The 21,428-nt window shown below is 39.6% G+C and overlaps 1 protein-coding gene across 15 annotated transcripts in view; it reads right to left on the reverse strand.

Annotated features, from left to right (window-relative positions):
- tjp1a (tight junction protein 1a) overlaps positions 1 to 21,428 on the reverse strand; it is a 99,127-nt gene that overhangs the window by 14,378 nt on the left and 63,321 nt on the right. For 5 of the 15 annotated variants that reach the window (XM_065952885.1, XM_065952882.1, XM_065952876.1 and 2 more), the window contains 17 exons: positions 14,502 to 14,558; positions 13,324 to 13,448; positions 13,029 to 13,131; positions 12,513 to 12,837; positions 12,263 to 12,369; positions 11,388 to 11,556; positions 11,078 to 11,213; positions 10,493 to 10,504; positions 9,489 to 9,527; positions 7,204 to 7,343; positions 6,633 to 6,738; positions 6,327 to 6,477; positions 4,255 to 4,363; positions 3,949 to 4,168; positions 1,938 to 2,122; positions 1,448 to 1,543; positions 285 to 311 (listed from right to left, as the gene is read on the reverse strand). In XM_065952885.1, coding sequence (XP_065808957.1) covers positions 285 to 311; positions 1,448 to 1,543; positions 1,938 to 2,122; positions 3,949 to 4,168; positions 4,255 to 4,363; positions 6,327 to 6,477; positions 6,633 to 6,738; positions 7,204 to 7,343; positions 9,489 to 9,527; positions 10,493 to 10,504; positions 11,078 to 11,213; positions 11,388 to 11,556; positions 12,263 to 12,369; positions 12,513 to 12,837; positions 13,029 to 13,131; positions 13,324 to 13,448; positions 14,502 to 14,558 — 2,107 coding nt within the window. The remainder of the gene's footprint in view (positions 1 to 284; positions 312 to 1,447; positions 1,544 to 1,937; positions 2,123 to 3,948; positions 4,169 to 4,254; positions 4,364 to 6,326; positions 6,478 to 6,632; positions 6,739 to 7,203; positions 7,344 to 9,488; positions 9,528 to 10,492; positions 10,505 to 11,077; positions 11,214 to 11,387; positions 11,557 to 12,262; positions 12,370 to 12,512; positions 12,838 to 13,028; positions 13,132 to 13,323; positions 13,449 to 14,501; positions 14,559 to 21,428) is intronic. The other 10 variants (XM_065952890.1, XM_065952887.1, XM_065952889.1 and 7 more) reach the window with 6 other exon arrangements.

Consider the following 21,428-nt stretch of genomic DNA (forward strand, 5'->3'; position numbering starts at 1 on the left):
TCAAAGGTGGATTTGTCTGATTTTTGTGTGCGAGTCTGAGGCTGTTTTTTTTTTTTTTTTTTTAAATGTTAAGAATAATGTGTATGAGTAAAGTATGAAAAATAACAAATATTTTTGCCAATTATAGTGAAAAGTTATGAATTCATTACTAAAGTGCTATTCCCCTAAACACATTGATTAAATATGTATTGTTTAGCTAGCCAACAAACACGACATTACAGGGTATGTCCAATTAACTGGATTAAATCAAACAAAACAAAAAGTTGATGCACTAAGTAACATACTTTCCCCTCCTTGTTGCTGCTGTGTTTCTGAAAAGAAAATACAGTTACACAAACAGCACTGGAGTTATGCAAGTACACATCAACAATTGGAACCACTTATCTATAAGTGTGTAATAAAAATGTGTGTGGTTGCATTGGCATGTGTTTGTGCACTTAAGTCATTGGAATTCAATAATGTTTAAATAAAAAAAAACACACACACTAAAGAAGCTTCAAACCACAAGAAGTAAAGGGGAGGGAAAGAGGGATGAAATAAGAGGAGTGACGAGATCTGCTTAGAACAAATAAATATTATCAGAGAAATGGAAAGAGAAAGGCTCAAAACAAATGGAGGAAATGACTAACTTCTAAAATATGCCGGGCATATTTTAGAAGTACAGTAGTTACAGTAGTAGCAGCTGGACTTGAAACATTTCTACAGAAAAAAAAGACCTAGAACCCTCCAGAAGTATGTTTCTAACCCTATGTAACCCTGTGTAGCTAAGAACAACCAGCAGTGTGTAAGACACACTTCAGTGTCTTTATAATCACTCTGTCACTATCTATTTTTTAATCTCAGGTCTGAACAGTTTTCTGCTCATACACATGAAATTACTGTTTAATCCGGTGTATAGGACACACTTTTAATACCTTTTTTTCTTCTTAAAAGTAAACTGCTACCAATATAGCACAATAGCTGCTGAGAGAGGTATTTTATGGCGCTATTACCGATCGAAAGCTATTTTACAGACATGGCCACAAATGCACAAATTTTACGGCAGGTGCATTTTAAAATAAAATACTAAATTAAGTTGATGAATTGAATCACGTTTAAACCCACAACAAGCTGTCGTTGTTTCACTGCACACAAATCAGGAGAGTTACATTTGTCTTGAATTAAAAACTTAACTTGGGGAATACATTTTATGCTCTATCTGTGCTTAACCAATCAAATTGTCTGTAGATGAGCTAAAAATCTCTTTAAATCTCCCAGAAGCAATAACTTCAGGCACCATTAACAAGGTACTTCTTGAATGAACACAGGGGTTCCAAAGATTCTATTAGGTCGTCCTCCAACACGTAGCGCTGCTTTGAGAGTAGGAAACTTCAGGATACCTAATAGAGGCACTGACTAGACTAGACTGATACTAGAGAGAGATGGAGATGGGAACATTTGTACTTACTTGCTAGTTCAAAAATGTCTGGCTCCTCCCTGGCCAGTTTCTCTCTTCCCACATCTGCTATTGGCCCAAAAATAACCACAGGCCTCAGGAACCCAGCTGCACCAGAACAAGAACATGTCATGGAGATTACAGAAAAGGTTAGCGTTATGCAACACTTAAAACACAATACTTAATCACATCATACATTCTTTTCATCAATAAGTTATGTTAAATCTCTCAGAACTGTACAGGTCAAATGCAGCTTAATGAAGCCCCTTTACACCAGGCACTGACAGAAAAGACGACGAGAAGCAAACTTCACTGAATATTTGGTAACAGGGAAACAACTTGTAATGAATGTGATAGTTATTTGCCTCCTCAGTCTGGAACTGTGTGAAGTGTAGCTACACATGATTATAAACTACACTACAAATTACCCTCCAAAAACGTATACATTTATGTGAGATTCTCCATTTGATTACTGTAACTGCCATTGCACATGACCTCTTACCTTCCCTCAACACCACCCTCTCGTATGCAGGGAACTTGGTCTGGACTGGCTGGGCAGACAGGTCTTCCCTGCTCTTCCGCAAATTCCTCTTGGAGCTTCGCAATCCTCTGAATCTCCAGAAGTCTGCTCTGTCGCCCCCTGGTGTTTTGGGGAGGGTGTACTGCACACTGGATAGCTGCTCAGCTCTGGACAGGGAAAAGATATGTCAGGACAGTTGTCAGGAGTTAACCCCCAATCCCCACATACCCCACATGTACGCCACGGTTTCGCTCCGTCGGACAGCACGCGCCCTGCCCCACTGTATCCGTTTGTATCCGAAGATCACGCGGGAATAAAGAGAAAACGTGCTAAAATGTTGTTTTGTCTCCCTGAGGATGATTTTTTTTCTTCATTCGGTGACTGTTTTGACGTGATGTTGATAAAGTGATAAAAAAATAAGATTGCGAGTCCGTATATTGTGTTTCATTCTGAAATTGACCGGATGCTCTGTGCGTTTCCTTGTCTGACTTCCTGTCCGAGTTGTCATATTCTGTCCAGCTAAAGCGAACCTGTAGCGCACTCCATGGAAAATAGACTCAGCAGCGTATTTGAAACGGAGCAGAGCGTAGTGGCTCTACTGGCACACTCCGGAGACAGACCGCTGCGCTCGCTGTGGAAACACAATGATTGACTAGATTGGTAGCGAACTACGATGTAGTGCATGGCGCTGATGGACCGTGGCGCGTACGGAGTATTTGGCACAATCAGCACTAATTTAAGATAATTAAGGTTTATTTATTTATTTTTTGTTTAATCTTTATTTTTTTCAGAAATATTCCCGTTGAGATAAGAAAACATATTTTAACAGTGAGTATTTGCCAGGATAGCAGCAAAAAATACCACACAAAAAAACAACAACCAACCAATAAGTAGAAATCACATCATTGGAAATTTGGCAACATTCAGCAGTAAGACATATCTACCCTGGACAAATTATCCTTTAATAAACCTATCCTGGTTTTGAAATCTACCAAGCTAAAACAATGATCTACTATAAGGTAACTCTGTAGCTCAGACCAAGGTGATGGAGCAAAATCATGAGCAGGATAGCAGCATTTAGCTTACTATGCTACGGTGAGCCGGGAAAAAAATTATACTGGTACAGTAACTGCAACACCAATATAAAGCAGAGTTCAAAATGATTTTATTTAGACATACTTTCCACCATTACAGATTTAGAAACTATATCTTTATGATGCTGGCAATCATTTCCACATCTGTTTCCTTAAATCTGATGTATTAGATGCCTGCAGATGTGTAAATACATCTCATGTAATCCCTGAAAAAACTCTAAAACAGAAGGAAGTCAGAAAGTTTGTAAGGCAACGGGCCTAGAGAGGGAAGAAATCATTCCTAGTGGCTTTGAATAATAACACGTCTTCCTTTGATGTATGTTTATGAAAAATATTATTAAATCCTGAGTGTGATTTCCTTGCTTTATGTTTCAAATGAATATCCAGGGAGGCAGGCTTAACTTGGCAAAGGAGCTGAGATGAATTTCCCTATAGTTAATGTTTGTGATAATAATGCCTGCAGCATGCTGAAAGTTGTCTTTTTGTCAACAGGACAGCATGGAATCTCTGTGTAAACACTGCCAGAGGCTAGTGAAAGCTGCAGAGATCTGCACTACATATGGTCCAACACACAGACTTCTCCAAGTTCTCGTAAACCCCACAAAGTAGATACTTAACAATCACTTTACTTTTCACATGGAATGTGTTGAGTATGCCCTAGTTTAAAAACACTCCCAGTTTGTACTGTAACAAAGAAACAACCCTCATACAGTCCTGAAGCGTTAAAATACAGCAGATTAAACCAACTGGGTAAAAAGAAAGATGTGCTCTCAAATCTGCCCCAGTTACTGAAGACAAACTAGAATGCTTCTATTCATTTGCCTCCTCCCATGTCCATTCATAAAGTAATAAAACAAGTTGCACAGGTATTAAAAGGTGTGACCTGAAACTTCTTTTACCTGTTCTTGTTGGGGATGATACCCCTTTCCACTTCCTGATGGTTCTTGCCAATACGGATAGCAAGCCAGGAGCCTAACTTTCCATTGTAGAGGGTGTCTACTACTCGGAACACCTCGCCCTTATTAAAGCTCAGCCCATAGGGTGACTCCTTTTCATATTCAAAATGTGTCCTGATATAAAAGGAATCACCCACATCCGATTCCACTATCCTCCGATACACTGGAAGAAAAGCAGAAAAAAAAATGATTACAGCAACCCTTAAAGTGTGCTCATTGACACATTTGTTTTAAGATGCAATCGCTCACCATCCTTCTTCTTCTGGGCCAAAATAGTAACTTCTTCTCCCCGTGGGAGATCCAGCAAAAACAGCACAGCCTCCTCCCTGATGATGTTTGCAAAGTCCACATTGTTCACCTATTAAATTAAGAAAACAGAGAATAAAGAGGAAATTAACTCACAGTCCATGAAGGTCTAGTGGAAAAGTAAAATCTGATATTATTTTAGGCAAACTTTATAAGCATACATTTTTAAAATATCATATCAAATTATTCAGTTTTATTGTCTCATTGTCTTTACATTTTCTTTAAAAAAAACACAGGTATCACTTGTTTTCTTTCTCCCAGAACTAGAGGAATATAAGGAAGAAAGGGTTTTTCCTTAACAGAAGCAGGGCGATGTACTCTCCTCCTACTCTCCAGCTTCTTTCCCAAACACAATAACCACTGTTTATTGACTCTGCATGAGGGGCAGCAGGGGAACCAGAAACACATGGGCTGAATCACTGAATCTAAGCAAGACACCTTTATCCTTCCCAGAAACAGGAGTGCTTGACGTCTTTATCTCCACTAGCACACCAAAGGAAAACCTTCTAAAGACGGAAAACAATGTCCTGGAAGTCTCTTAGATGTGTTTGTGCAGGGGGAGAAAAAAAAAAGCAGAGGCACAAAAACAAGAGATATGTGCTGTGAGGTGGGAAGAACACAAGACATAGTATATTTATTTAGAGAATGAGTCAATGAGGTAATGTACAGCTTTGTTTATCTGATCAATGAAGTCCATAAACTTCAGTGTCACAGAAGAAAATCGTGTGTGTATGTGTGTGTCTGTGAGTCCTAGTATTCAGCCTCTTCTTCACAGAGCACTTCTATAAAGCTGCACAGTTACAGCATTAAACAGAGCAGGTGTAATCCTTGGCTGGTTAACAATCATGTCAGAGTGTATCCAACACTGACATCAAGAGGGTTTCCATCATCCCTTCAACAATGTTACCCTAGTGTTCAGCAAAACAGACAGTCAACTGTTCCGAGGTCAGAGTGCAAGAACGACCTCTATTGTGTCTTCACAGTGAAAACAAGGGGATTTTTGACTCAAGGCTGAGCCCGGGATGACTCACAGACTGACACATACATTGTACTTTATTCCCAAGATCTGTTTACACAGAATTAAAACGATTGTAATCATGGTTTTGCACAGTTTCACCACTGATTAGCTCAGTTAGTGTAGGCTGCTTCTGCAGGACTATTTTGACAATAACACCAGATGTTCTTCCCACATACGACATAGAAAAAAGGAGTGGTTAATATTTTCTAAATAGCAAAACTAGAATAGACTCGCACAGTAAACAAAGCCTTCGAAAACATCTGAAAATGTTTAAAATACTAAGAAGACAAACTGCAATGAACCAAACATTAAAATAAAAAGCTCTTCTTTGGCCACTAACAGTATGCAACATTCACTTTTTTAATGCAGTAAGGAATTTAGAGAATCAAAAAACACATACACTATGTTAACAAGTGCCCCAAATCAAGTCTGGAAGGATTCTGGGTAAAGGGGGAAACCAGAGAAGACATTTGCACACCCCTGGGGATTTGTATGCAGCAGATTTCTTCCCGTCCAACGTCCAATTTTTCAACCAAGGCTGGCATATTTGATAAATGACAGTACAGCCCGAGGACATATATTCTTGGAGCGCTTTGACTGACGGTGCAAAGAAAGGACAGCCTCAGCTATAAATAGACCACTTCAGCTGTGAAACCACACTCAGATATTCTTATCTCAGTTTCCCTTTTTAGCCACACTTTGAGATTTATTTCTTGAAGCCAACACACGTAACACTCTCTTTCCAACCAACTGCACTGCTGCCTTTGTGATACCCTCCCTCTTCAGCATATCTGTCACATAGATGTACTTATCTAGAAATGTGCTCAAGCATATACTGAATATAGCCAACAGATCAGGGGTCTACAACTAAAATGTAGCTGAGTAAACTGGGATTCTCTAAATTCCTCACTGCATTTTATTTTCACATACTGTTTGAAACATCAGGTTCATGCATAAGGCAAAACAATACTCTTTTAAGTGAAGGATGGGAGCTTACCCTGAGAATCTGGTCTCCCTCCTCAAGCCCCTCCTTAGCTGCAGGACTGTCCTCCAGAACTCCAGCCACAAAAATCCCCACATCGTTTCCTCCTGCTAACCGCAGGCCCACACTCTCTCCCTTCTTGAACTTGACCAGCTTCATACTCGGCCTTCAGGGAAAGAGACATAAACACATGGAATTAGGCAAAAAACGTTTTTTAATCATTCTTTTTTAAATGTCTTCAATAGAAAACAAATAAAGTACACTATGCACCCATACACATATTGCAATGCAGTTCTGCATCTAGAGTGCTAAGACGTTTACCTGAGGATGCTGTCATCATGAGCAGCACTGGGTACAGGGGCGTCCGTGGGGCTGACAGGCAGGTCCACGTCAGGCTGACCAGGTTGTGCATAAACTGGTTTTGGTTCTGACACAAAAAAACAAACACAGTAGGTGGAACAACACTTGCATAGCATCAAAAAAAAAAAGCCAGGTGCAGGCATATAGTGAAAACAAGTGTAAAAGTTAAACCATCAGATTCCATACATACAGTTTAGTAACAAGTATTTGTAACATACGCTTATGTCAGGGTTTTCAGAAATGGGAAAAGAATGTGTGAGATAGTTTGTAATTAATAATAAACGATAAAACAATGTGTTGACTAGTTTTTATTCACTAAACAACGGACTATATTCTCTGTTATTAGAGGCATTGACCAATAATGTTGGAGTCTTGTGTAAAGTTAAATCTAACCCCTTACATGATGACTTATGTTACTACAGAAGTCGCTAATTGTCTCATAATTATTTGTCATCAAACACACACTGAACTCCTTTATAATGAAGTATTAGAGCTTCTCCTGCTGATAGAAGATTGGCAGAGGTTTCTGTACCAGGCAGCGGAGGTAACAGTTTGTCATCTCTGGAGCTGGCCTGGTCACTGGCCTGTGACAAGACGCCATCATCAGAGCTCTTGACTGGTGTGGACATGGCTCCTGGTTTAGATACACGCTCCTCATCTCTGCTTCGACGGCTGAAATAAGCAAAAATCACACAATCAATGCCATTCAATGTCAGTTGACTGCAAATGCTACAAATGATGATAGTGTACATAAATGCATTCCTTAAATCACTTCAAGATCTCTGCTAATGTAAATATGTTAGAATTAGATTATGTCTTTTTTTCATGATGTTGTTCTGTACTGACCAGGAATATATAGACACTCAAGCAAAATATGGAAACAGTATGGACAAGATTATGTGACAAGGGCATGTGAAGTGAAAAATGGATGGCAAGAAAGACTATGCATCTCATTTGTTAAACGTCATCCATCAGATTTATTTTGGTTGATAGTTTGATCTCTGGTGTTTTTCTTATGTAGTTAACTAAGTCAGTCAAAGGCATTTCACGTAATTCCCAAACTGAAACTCACATTTGATTGAACTGAAGCGGACAGGGTTTATTCATGTTCATTCATTCTTTTCCAAATCACATTTGTTCCTGTTAAGTGAAACCTCTCTTATAAATGCCAACAGGTAAAGAAAGAAAAGTTAGTCATCAAACATAAGCTCTAGAGTTAGGATACTTTTCAGTCCATGTTCCTATTTAACCTGGATAAAATGTACAAGTGAATACAGTGTGTATTCACTTGTGGGTCTAGTGAGTCTAGTAGGCCAAGTCTGACAGAGTAGAAAGGGCTCTGCTGCTTAAAACAATGGTTGAATTCCTATGTAGTCACATGACTGCTCGCTGGCAGTTCTTGAGCTGTTTTTGGAGGCTTTCCTAGAAGAATGTGAAGGTGCAGGCTTTGCCCACACCAGGCAACTTCAACGATGTCCGTTCTTTCATTTTTTAAGAAAGTGAAGACACCCATTTTAAAACAACAACACACTGATACCTGGGGTAAACCTGTTTATTATGCAGCTTATTCTTCATATTTTCCACCACACCACAGTCCTCTCTAGCTCCCTGAATCTAGCAGCTCTCACTACAATTCAGTTTATGCAAATTAATCTGATCCTACTATTTCTTATGTCAGCGGAAAGCTGCAGCCTGAGAATAAATAACAGAATTGTATTAGGAGTGAGAGAGTGAGAGAGAGAGAGAGAGAGAGAGAGAGAGAGACTGTGTGTGGGGGGGAGAGAGAGAAAGAGAGAGAAGGGGGAGTGTGTTAAAGATGAATGGGTGTGAGATAGAGTGAAAATAAAATAAATGCCAAGGACAGACACAGAGAGAGAAGTGAGAAAGAGAGCGTTGTGGCCTAAATCGGCTGTTCTCTTCTGCCGAGTGGTTCTAAAAAAGGCTGCACACTGACAAACACCATTTGACAGAAAGCTTTGTTCAATCCCATCTCTTATTCATTTTCACAATACAGGCAAGAGAGGGTGGCTGCACGGACATCAACAAACAATGCAAAAACTAAACTGAATCTTTCAAGATCTGAGGGCCATCATTTTATATCCAAACACACGCTTCTAAATATTTAAAACGTTAAAAAAGTGAACAAAACACACACCATTCCTACTAGACATATTTGCAGTGGTAGCCAAACAGAGTTCAACAAAATAATGTCACTCTGCAAACCAAGATTCTTAAAATCAAAGACAAAATTTTAAAGAAAAACTACAAAAATATATTACTCACACAAATGCATCTGTAAGGTGAACCATGACGCTTTTTAGGAAGAATTTTAGTTGAGTTCCTCAACAGGCACCACCGACAACCTTTTTTCTATGCAAGTTTTCTAATACTTATGATGATGATTTGTAGTATAAAACACAGCATCATGCACAGAGCAGAATAATTCCTCTAAGCCCTACAGCCAATCAGAATAGGTGCACCATCTGGCTTAGGACAAAGCACTGTGGGAACTATGTCAAATTCCTTCTCCCCCTCCTAAACCTGCAAGATAATTAAATCTTTCTCTGACATCACAGTCTAGCGAATGACACTCTGTTGTTGTACATTTAAAATCACTACCACACTAACAAGATCAACTAGCCAGACACAATGTGTAATGAAAAATACAGTCTTAAAAACAGTTTTCTTACTTTGGGACAGCTAAATAATACAAAACACTAAAAGAGGGATCAGAGCAAGAGCAGTAAGAATTACAGTGGTATATGCAGAATACAAACACATAGTGGCCTCTGTAATCAGAGGGATGTATTCACTTACATTGGAAGTAATCTTTGCAACAGTGAACCTGCCCTCATCCTGCATTGAAACAAGTATGGTTACTTCACACACTGACACTATGGACCAACTAATGAATGGAATCACTGGAGGTTAATCTACACATATGACTGACAAGCAACTAGTGAGGCAGGATAATAAACTAACAGTGGGATACTAAACTAACAGGCTGCAACTACAAAAGCTGTTAGGTTTTTGTTCTGTGCAAAATATGCAATGTGAGTAATATCTGAATTAGGCTGCTGGGTTTGCTGCTAGATTGGAGTATTGCAGACCTGTTCCGGTCAGATATTTCTCACTGAGAGAGTTTTCATGAACAGCAGGGCTATAATACAGCCCACATATCTTGCATCATAAGACTTCTGTCTTATCAAAATGACAGGGGATGATTACACTTTCTGGTTAACAATGTGACTGAAATAGCCTCCTGAATAGCTCTTCTGGTTTGTTTTCTCACCTGCTTATACATAAGGTTATCTGAAGGTCAAATTTGTAATTTTTGTTCAACATCTAAATGATAATCAATGTTAGGTTTCAATTCTAACCCGCAGGAAAGACCACTGTGTCTGCACTTCACTGCCCATATTAGAGATATAAAGGTCTTATTTGTGAGACTCTGACAGTCCCATCCTGAAAAAGTGCTGGAGTGAAGCACTGATTTGTACCTCTCATTCAATTCAGACCTCTACTTCATAGTATCACACAGAACTATTGACTGTGAACAGACAACAGTAACATACCCATACCCACATTTCCTATGTGGAAACTGATTATTAAGTGGACTCAAGTTTTGAGGTCTCATCCTTCAACAAAGCTGATTCCTTGTCATTGACAGATAACCTTGCAAAGCTCAAGCTGCACCCTATGTGAGAGAAACTACGTTTATCTACTTGCATGTCTTTCTCTCGCTCTCCTTTGCCATCTATGTGTTTGTTAGCTACAAAAAGCTAAGCAACCTCTACACAACTACATGAAAGGTAACTTACTGGAAGCTCCAACTGGCAGTAAAAAAGGAAAAAGAAAGTATGGATATTAAATTCATAGATAGAAAAGCACAGTAGGGCATCCCATTTATCACATATGCATTATAAAATATGGATCCTATTTCAAGTCCTGATGTTTAGAGCACTCACATTTGTATTGGTTTTAACAGTAAATTTGCACAACTTGTTAGATAAAATAAATGTACACTTTTCATGTGTAAAAGTGTTTTTATGAATGTGAGACAACCTCATACAGTACAAAAATGGTCAGAACATCTGGTACGCTTCCACAGTTAGGCCCTAGTCCACCAGGGAGAGACGGATCAATCAATCTAAGAGCAAGACATTAGTGGAACTCAGAGGCACCTCCACAGGGAGTGTCATGGTTTATGCATGCAATGTCTTTATCTATTGATTTATGTATTAGTGGTGCAAGGTACTTACTCAGCACCCACTAACCTGCGGCTGCGAACATGATGTATGAAGTCGTAGTGGTGGGGGTGTGGATGTATGACTCTGGCATGTGTGACAGCTATGTCCCATCACCAGATTTGCAGTAACAGGTGTGTGCATGTGTGCTTCGCTTACCTGCCATTGCTTATCTGCCGAGGTGAGTGACTGAGATGGTCCGATGTTTCAGGCCTGTCAGGTGATCGAGAACGACTGCCTCTCTCGTGAGATCGATTGGAATGGTCTGATGTCAGAGAATGTATTTCTGAAATGTCTGTTGAATTTAAATTAAATATGGATTAGTATTTCATCAATGACCTAAATCAAGATAGAGTTAAAATAATAAAATAGTGGTGATAATAACTTTGTCATTTTGTAACAATTTCAGCTAGTGAAATGAGATACTTGTGGCATTCTACCAGAATATTATACAAGTCTGTTGTCTCACCATCTCTGTCGGAGTTATTGGCTGATGGGATGCTGTCATCCATGTCAGGAATGTTAAGCAGTGTGGCCCGCTCATCTCTCTGCACTACCATCTTCAATTTGCCCTTTGACCTCTCAATCAGCTTCTTTGCATCAATCAGCGATAGATTCTCCGTAACTGTGCCATTGATCTTCAAGAGGAAAAGAGCAGGTCAGCACAGAAACTGAACAGAAAAGTTATATTCACTGCACGATTGTTTACCACAAGTCAAAAAAGAGTTATGCATGGTCTAGTTCATGTATACAAACCATTAAGACATCTTAAATATGGAATAGTAGAAAAAGCTATTAACAAGTTTAAAATGTATGATATAATTAGGCTTACAATACTGAGTGCTCTCATATTCCTAATTCAAATATTTGTTGACACAGGTCTTTGCTTCGCAACTGCATTTCAAAAAGAACGTGTCTCTGCCTTTCTCAGAAAAATGGTAACACTAAATTGGATTTTGAATGCATCTCTTCACTGTGAAAAGGGATTTATCCTTCCTCAGAGATTGAGTGGATAAAAATTCAAAGGAATAATGGAATGCATGGTATTTCCATTGGTGTGCCTGCATAATGATGAGCCGTGACCTCACTCTGAGTGACGCTTTCAGCAGCTCACTGTTAAACAGAGCTGACTAGTGAAAGTTTCAGTAATAAAAAAAAACTAAAAAACAAACTTGATCCTCTCTTCTCTTTTACCATGTTTTTTTCTTCATGGATGAATATAGATAATGCTTCTTCTTCTGATCATTTATCAGTTAAATTCCCCCATTATTGTGTTTTTCCCTTATTATAAACCCTGTCTTACTCAGGTTAATTTACACAAGCACTCTTTCTCATTCCTCATACCTTAAGAACAACATCTCCCTCCTGAATGTTTCCATCTCTGGCGGCAAGGCTCTCAGGAGAGATGTCCTTCACAAAGATGTGGCTGGCCAACCGCAGTCCATATTCTACTTTCAGAGTTAAGAAGCATGACAAAGTAATGTTAATAGGACATGTCAATGTAATCATCACTCTGCACAAAAGCCTAGCAGGCAAGACAAGAACAATATGTGCATGGCCAGATTCTCAAGTTCTTGGACCTTGTGTTGCCCACCTTCATTTTTGCGGGACTTGACCAGGGTGACCTTGGCAGGCCTGGGGGGAGCAGAGGACGCTTGTGATCGCCGATCAGAGCGTGGAGAGACGCTCCTCTCCCGCGAGGCACTGTGGTCCCGCCTGCCGCTGCTGCTACGCTCACGATCACGCCTGCCTGTGCTCGTGCCTCCACTTGCTCCTTCATAGGCACTTTGCCCACCCCGAGCATGCTGGGGCTCATAACTGTCTTCCTCATCACTGTCCTCCTCCTCGTGCTCTGACATTGTCTCCCTGTCCCCTGGCCGAGAAACAGGGATCTGCACTTTCCTTTTTCGTCGAATAGTCTAGGAATACACAAAAAGTTCAGAGTGTTACGAAGTAAATAATAATTCTATAATAATAATTAATTTGACTGAAAACATTCTGTCAGACTGCATGAGTAAACCCCCACCTTTAAATCATGCCATTAGACATCAGGTGATTCTGTTCACACAAATTTAAGTTTGGTAAATACAATTTTCCATTTAAAACTTACTATCTTTGCATTTTTGCCACTCTTCCGGAGCTGCTGCACAGCATAGGCATGTTCTACGTTGTCCATAGAAACTGCATTGACCATCACCACTCGATCATTTTCTCTGAAACAATCAAAAAATTCCATCAGGTATGTCAAAAAAGTTGAACAGATTTACTTAAATGTATCAATCATAACAAAGTCGACGCTTATGTGGAACACTTATTTGAAGTAATTATGAGGTTCAACTACTATGCTTAAAAGAATTTTTGTGTTAATAATATAAATAGATGTGAGCAGTTTGTTAAAGACTTACTGTAGGAGTCCCTCTGCAGGGCCTCCTTTCAGGACATCAGATATCACAATGGATGTCTCCCCACTCTGGAAATGAGGGTTGTCTCGCCCACCTGAGATGGCAATTCCAAATCCAAAACCTGGAGCCTACACACACAGAAATACAAACAGCATTGACTGATATGGCAAAAGTGGTGGATGCATTGGACTTGTACCCGGCTTTGCTGTTAACAAAAACAGATTAATAAGCTCTCCATAGGCTAATTAAAAGTTAAATTAAACTAAACTAATGCAATTTGCTCTATGCAATTTAGAAGGGCTTTAAAAGACTGGGACATCGTTTTTAGATAAGAACAAAGCAATGCATTTGCACATTTTGCTGTAAATGTTCCAAGAGATTTCCATGGAGGTTCTGTTGACTGCTGTGTTTTATGCAAAAGCCAGACACAAGGGAGAAAGCTATGTGATGTAAATGGCTAATCTTACAACCACAACAACACCGGAGACCAAGAGACTGAGAACCACAGGCACACTGGGCTGCTCCTTCAGCCTCAATAAAGCCGCTAATAATTAGATTACAGCAAGCATGCCAGTCTAGACAGGTGCTCCGCACAATCCCACAGCAAAAAGCCATCAGCTAGCTAGTTTACTGTCTCAAAGCAAAGTACATCAGAAATTCAGCAAAGGATACAATGTGTATATTCACTTAAGGAATGTGGCTTTGAATTGTTTAGTTGTTAAAATAAGGCACCTTCTATCCAGATGTTTGATTAGGTCAGGAGACACAATCTATCACAGCTACATGTGACTTTACAAAGGAAAAAAGCACAATGAGTAAAACCAACACCCCCCTCTTCCCTGGAGTTGTGTTAAGGAGATGAGTGTGTTGCCAACAGGAAGGAAATGAAATGAAGTAGTAAGGAAGTGGATGCTGCTTTCTGTCTTCCTCAGCCTTGTTTCCTGCCATCTGGGTTCCCTGACTATTGTTTCAGTACCACACATCCTGCTCCTACAGCTGGCCCTCTCAGTACAGAGAAAGAAAAGACATGGACAGGCAGAGGACGAAGACGAATAGAAAGGCAAAAAATCTGAAGACCATAGAAGACATGCTTCATGATTGGGATACCAGAGACAGTCAAGCGAGGGGAAAGACAAAAGAGTAGAGAGGGGAGAGTGGGTTTTAGAGTTGTAAACACTTACCCTGTGAAGGGTCACTGTGTGCTGTTCCCATATAACTGTTTCCTCCATCGCTGCACTCTGTAACAGAAAAAAAAGGGACAATGATCAGTAACTTTAGGCACATTTATGAGGTTCATATATATTTAAATATAATCTTGTACAATGATCCTGCAGCAAAAATAGTGTTTTAAAGCCAATGTGCTCTGTCTGGAGCAGCAGATAGGCCTGTGGTCATCACTGTACACTGCACAACTAACGCAGAAAAACAAAAGAAATTAGGACTAAACTGGTATGAAATAACCTGAACATCCCACTTTGAGCAATAGTTTGTAGTGGTGATAGTGATAGCACATTTAAACAGTGCATACACATATACCTAACACACAAAATAATCACTGACGCATCATAAAAACAAAGGTTGTAAGTAACTTCAAAAGTTTAACAGTCATGTACACATAGTGTTTCCATATCCTGTTCAGTTTCAGTAGACAGGGTTGTGGATTGCCTAGCAGCCATGAAGACGCTCATGTATTTGCAGGACTAAGTCCTTGAGTCCAAAATGTCTACATGTGAAAAGATTAAGAATGACAGCAGTGCGAGTAAACGGCCAACAAGGAGACTGAGGGAGGTGCAGAAGACTGAGTGGACACTCATCTATTATTCCCCGCTGGGTCATCTGAGAAAGCTGCAGCAAAGCTGCTCTTCTGATCCACAACACTGAATTACAACTAAAGCTAGTCTGGCATCTTTCACTTTCACTCATTGTGAATTCAGTTACATAACACAGGTTTCTCTTAAGGCATTATTCTTCTTAAAATAGAGGCTTTTAAAATATTTTATTTATGTGTCTTCAAGTCTATCAATGTTGGATTTTCTTTTACTGGATACCACATGAAGCACTGAAAAACATAGATAACTCAAAATGAACTGTGTGATAATTTTACTATTTTAACAGACAGCCATCTATGTGTGTGTCTGAGTTTTCGGAGTGTAATGCCCTAATATTTAAATTACAGCTTCACGCTGCTTCCCTCCAGCTGATGAAGCCATACTGCTGTCCTGTCTGCCTGTCTGTCTGTCTGCCTGCATGACTGCCTGCCTGCAGGGGTGTGATGGTGCAGCTGTCTGTGGCAGACTGCTGAGCACAGTCTGATGTGGCAGCGGAAGGAAAAGACATAAACACAACCACACGTGGCAGGGTGCTCATTTACTACACCTTCTATGATCATCTTGTTAAAATGACACACCATGTAAACTGTCCACTGTATCATTTTCATAATCTTAGTCCTTCACCCCTCAATTATCACCTGATCCCCAAACCATTTTACTCATCATTTTAAACACCATCTAGATCATTACAGTCATTGACTTCCCTAAAAATAAGCATACACTAGAAGGTTAATACTGCTTCATGCTGCCAACTTCATATGTTCAGGACACAGACCAAAAACCACCTGATGAGAGTGTCTGGTGTTTGTTAACCGCCCCAGGCACACAATACTGTGGGACACAAGACACCATAAAAGAAGAGATACACACTGAAAATCTTTGATTTTCAAAGTATAAATAGACACCATGTCATTTGATTTTTGAAAATAAGAGCGAATAAGAGTCTTTTTTTAATGCTAGTTTGGGCTTTCCAAAAGTCACCTTTGTTGCTTATTTCGTATTAAATCAGAATACATTAAGCAGTCTCTGAAATGTCTGACTAACATCAGCACCTCATTTAACTGATGCTGTTTCATGCCAATAGTGAAAAATGCCCAGTCCAAAAATTGCACCATGTCCTAACATTGCAGAAATCCTGCCCTCTCTCACTGAGGATCCTGCACTGACCAATCACAACCATGCAAGCACACGTTATAGTGGATAACTTTGTAATGTCAATGCTGTATTTCTCCTATGTACCTAGTGACACCCTTTATGATAAACAGTGGAATAAGATTCCCAGGGCTCTAAAATCCTGTTTTATTTCATATTGTGCAGTGCTTTGACATTTGATGCAATCAGAGATTAAATTGAGTAACTTAAATGTAAACTAAATGACAATCAGCACAATATCTTTGACCAGAGAGAAGATGAAAAGTCCTTTCACTTTGTAAAAGTTAATAAGAGCTCGTGTCAGGACAATATCAGAAGCAAAATATTAAAACGTGCAAATCAAAAAAAAAACAACTTGTGAAGACAAAGACTGTTAGGGAAACCAAGCAGGCCCTCGATCCTACTCAATTTGTCTATAGGTCACATAGAGGAGTTAAGGACGCCAAAATCATTCTCCTTCTTTTTTCTCAAACATCTACAAGCTAACAAAACACATGCCAGATTGCTATACATCGTTTTTTCCTTCTGTCTTGAATACTATCAACCCCCATATTCTAACTATCAGACTGATGGAACACTTTGATTTGAGTTTTATCTGGTGAGATGGATAATTGATTTTTTTAACAAAAAGAACCCAAAGTGTAAAAGGAAACAACGATTTATCCGATGCATTTTGTTCATCTACAGGTTTACCACAGAGGTGTGTTCTTTTACCTTTAGTTTATTTACACAAACATGTGCAAAAGTAAAGTTGAGAAAGGGACCATAGTGAAGATTGCTGAGGATTCAGTCATTGGCAAATGCTACATGAGTCTAGCCATATGATGGTCAGATTGCAGATTACTTGGTCCCTTGGTTTGATGATTCTTTCTTAGAGCTTGACATATCCAAGACAAAGGAAATTATTGCAGATTTTAGAGCCCATGTTTCCAACCATTAGACTACGATCTTTAAAAACTACAATGTCAAATGGGTGGACGTCTACAAATATCTTTAGACAATCATAGATTCCAAACTAACCAGTAGTGAGAATTGTGGAGCTGTTTGTAAAAAGGAACATCAAAAAAAATCTTAGAGAACAGTCTCATTTTCATATTGATAAATCCCTTATGATTTTATTTTATCAAGACTTGTTTGAATCCATCCTGTATTTGTCACTTGTTTCATGGTTTGGTTACATGTCTTTTAAAAACAAAATTGCTCTGACCAAATTGTCAAGCTTATAGGCGAGTCTCAACCTAACCTGTTCGATCTCTATTTTTTTACAGATATGGCAAAAGGCAAGGTCTATTCTTCATGACTTCTCATGCTTAAAACTGTGAGGTTCAGCTTCTTCTCTGTGGCTGTTAGTTTGGTGCTTCCAACGGGAGAATCAAAAACAACAGAAACACTTTTGTACCTGCAGCCACAGCCATACCTTACACTGACTGGGTTTTTATACTTCATTGTCTCATGATACTCACATCAACCCACCAACACAGCCCTTTGCACAGTTTTAACAAGCGTTACTTTATTCTAAATCCCCATCTTAAGTATAGGCCTTGGGCACTGTCGGCATTAACATAAACTGCACCTACTGTAGGTCCTGATCTGGGCTCCTGCTTAAATATTTTCCTTTCACTCTGTTCACTTCAGTTGGCCTTAACCTCAAGAATACACAGTTAACCCTTTGACCCTAATTTCCATGGAAGCTCTGTATGGATGTTATTTATGTCCATAATTGGCACATAGGGCCTGGGTGTTCCCCCTCTCTATCTCTCCCCTCTCCCCTGTCTGCTCCTACGACTCCCACAGTAATGCCACTATTGTGTGAAAGGGACCTGACCCATTTAACTATGGCTCCCCCCGACATTCCCAAACACATCCATTCCTCCAAAGTGTTTTGTGATATATTCATCCATCCGTTCATCCGTTCATTCATCCAACAGTCCAGGCAGGCAGAAGAGGAGGGCTACGCCATGAGAAATAACAGCATGCTGCGGTCATGTGACCGGGCGGTCAGAGAGGCAGGTGGCCTTGTCCTTGAACTGTTTATTGCACTGATAGGCAGGGAGAGCAGAGGAGGAGGGGGAAGAGAGGATGGCTAGGGGTTACTTTTACAACTTACATATACAGTAGCAAAAGGATTCATGACTGTAGATTACATGCTCCTTTTTTATTTTCTGCCCCATTTGCTTTTCTCTATCCCTAACACACAGACTTTCAACTGAATTTTGTTTAACCCTTTTTTTTATTTATTTATTTATTTTTTAAGTGATAGCTATGCCAAACTAAACTAAACATGCTAGATTGTATCTGTACTACACAGCGAGTTGTGATGCAGCTTCAGGTCAACCTGAACAGTTACCATAATGTAATTACAGTAAGCAGATCATAAACACGGGAAGCAATACATCAGAGCATGCAAACAGCATAATCTGATTGGATATCACTAATAGGCCCTATATGTAGCTTTTTTTTATAATGACACACTGATCCTGATATAAACCTGATATTATTACATATCATGATATTTTGGGGGGTTATATTTTCCCCTTCAGGATCAGCTGTATAAGTTTTCAACAGAACAAGGAAATAAGCTAAATATATATTACATGTTGCCATGTAAAGACAATTTAGAAGGAACATAGTCTTTTTTCTGAATGAGGCCAGTCAAAATATTTTTTTGCATATACATTTTCCTCACAAAATGACAGTTGAGTCAAACAACGAAGGCAAAATGACTGAACATGGGTTCAGATTATCTGCCTCACTCACCATATGCATTTTCATGTCAAAATATAAAGAAATGCATACTGTGTGTGCCCTTTAATCTGTCCAAATGTGTTTTTTTTGTGTGTTATTCCTAAAACAACGTAATAATACAATAATTTTGTATACTATCCCCTGAGTTAAGCATCTATAGACAATAATGCCAAGAAATGATCAGAAAAAGCATCACTTATAACTAATTTAAATGAAGAGCTTCTAACATTCTCCTCCAGCACTGTCAGGTTAGGTGTGCAGTGTAGGTGTGCTTGCCCATTAGTCTAGTATGCCCATGAAAAATACATGTCAAGTACTTTATGAGGTAGTTTGGTCTGATCTGATGATGGATAGTGATTAACACGGGCAGTTTTTATCTGAAAAAGCAGGTTCTTTTCTGATACAACCATTTGGTAAACTGGTGACAGCAAAGATGCTTAAACAGAGAGAGGTACTGTCTATCTCTTACGCTGCCAAGATATTCTTTAAGATATTTACTCCACTGGGACTATGGCTCTGTCTCTCAGATAAGATAATTACTGTAATTAATCAGTGCAATGTGAAGTGCTCATTAACAGCCTGGCTGATTGATTGTGAGCTATAAGGAGGGTACATTGCAGACGTTAACAGAGCACAAATCTGCTGTTAGCTTAGGTTTAGTGGGTATGAGAAAGGACAACAAGCTACTTGGTTTATGAAAACTGGCTGAAGGGGCTGCGGGGGCTAGCAGTTAAGTTGCACCTCATGTAGAGAGGCTACAGTCCTGCAAGTGGACGGCACGGGCTTGAGTCTGACTCATGGCTCCTTTCACACGTGCATTCCCCACCCCCTATCTCTCCTTTTCCAACTCTATCCACTATCCGGTCAAATAAAGGCATGAAAGCTATTAAAAAAAAACGAGTTCTTAAGAAAACTGGGTGAGTATAAACAGCTCATTCAAGTGGAAAGGATCTTACCAGGTATAACTCAGAGACAGATGGTAATTTCGCTATCTTGTAATTTTGTTACAGGAACATTTTAGATCATGCCAAAGTAAAGATAAGAGAACATGTGTTGCCAAAAGTAGCAAAAGTTTGCCTTATTTTGAGGAGAAAATTATAAAAATTACTGAGTGGATCAAAGGATGAAGTTTATCTCTGAAGTCACAGAGTATTGGGAAACAATGGTGCGCTTGATGTTGCACAAAGTGACGGCAGCCCAGTGTATTTATACATCCATATTAGTCAGGCTTGAGCTCCAGCCAGTAAGGCCCAGGGCTGGGAAACAAAGAGCAGCTCCCAATGACACACATGTGTACTTGTCTGCACACACACACACACACACACACACACACACACACACACATACACACACACACACACATACACACTCACACACACACACACACATACACACACACACACACTCACACACACCACAGCCATGATCCAACAGTACAGGCCCTCTTTGTTCAAGCCACAGCCAGCCTGGCTTGGTCCTGCCTGGCCCACCATAACACACAGCCTAGAACAAATGATAACGGCTCGCTCAGGCTCTTCAAAGGCAGAAACTAATCCCGTTCTTTTGGGCATGCTGATGAACTGACTGACAAATGAGAGATGAAATAGGCAGTAATAACCCTCTGCAGAAAGCTATGGCAAATAGAGTTAGTTCAGGCTTGCAAGTTGTCAACAAATACCTCAAAGTCTCTTTAGTCGTCAAACATATAGAAACTGCACAAGCTAAGCACACACTGCCATTATTTGATGAAATCGGTGCACTGTAAGTCCATCCACACTGCTAAAGGTTGAAAAGTCAGCTGATAAGTTTAACTGAACTTTTGGGTAATAGTAGCATTCAGCAAGAAACAGACAAAAACATGTGGACCAGGGTCACATACCCAAGTATGCGGCACTAAGTAGACAATAATAATCAAGCACAGAAACATGCAGTCAAACCATGCGATAACATTGACTTTAAAAACTTGAAAGGGAAACTGTCGAAGCAGCAGCTGACAGTGAGGTCATCTTGTGAGTAATGTCATGAGCTGAGAGAAGGTTTAAAAGAAGCACAACACAAGCTCTTTATCTGATCTTCACCAATGAAACTGTTGTCCAGTGGTCCATTACTTATCACCTCTCGCCACTCCCTTTATCTGAACAACAGAAATTCTTCTTACGGTGGGCGTATTGAAAACAAAATTAGATACACAAAGGAGGACAACATGGGAGAAGTTAAGAAGAGGATGAAAGAAATTGGTGAGGACTGACATTTTTCTCTTGGAGAGAGGACAACTGATTACTCACATCAGACTCTTATATACTGAAAATCATGGCTAACAGCAGCTGCAGCGTCTATGAAGACAAATGTGTGGAACAATCCTGACAAAGCTTTAGGTCAGTG

This window comes from Labrus bergylta, chromosome 3 (genome assembly GCF_963930695.1).
Source record: "Labrus bergylta chromosome 3, fLabBer1.1, whole genome shotgun sequence".
Classification (NCBI taxonomy): domain Eukaryota; kingdom Metazoa; phylum Chordata; class Actinopteri; order Labriformes; family Labridae; genus Labrus; species Labrus bergylta.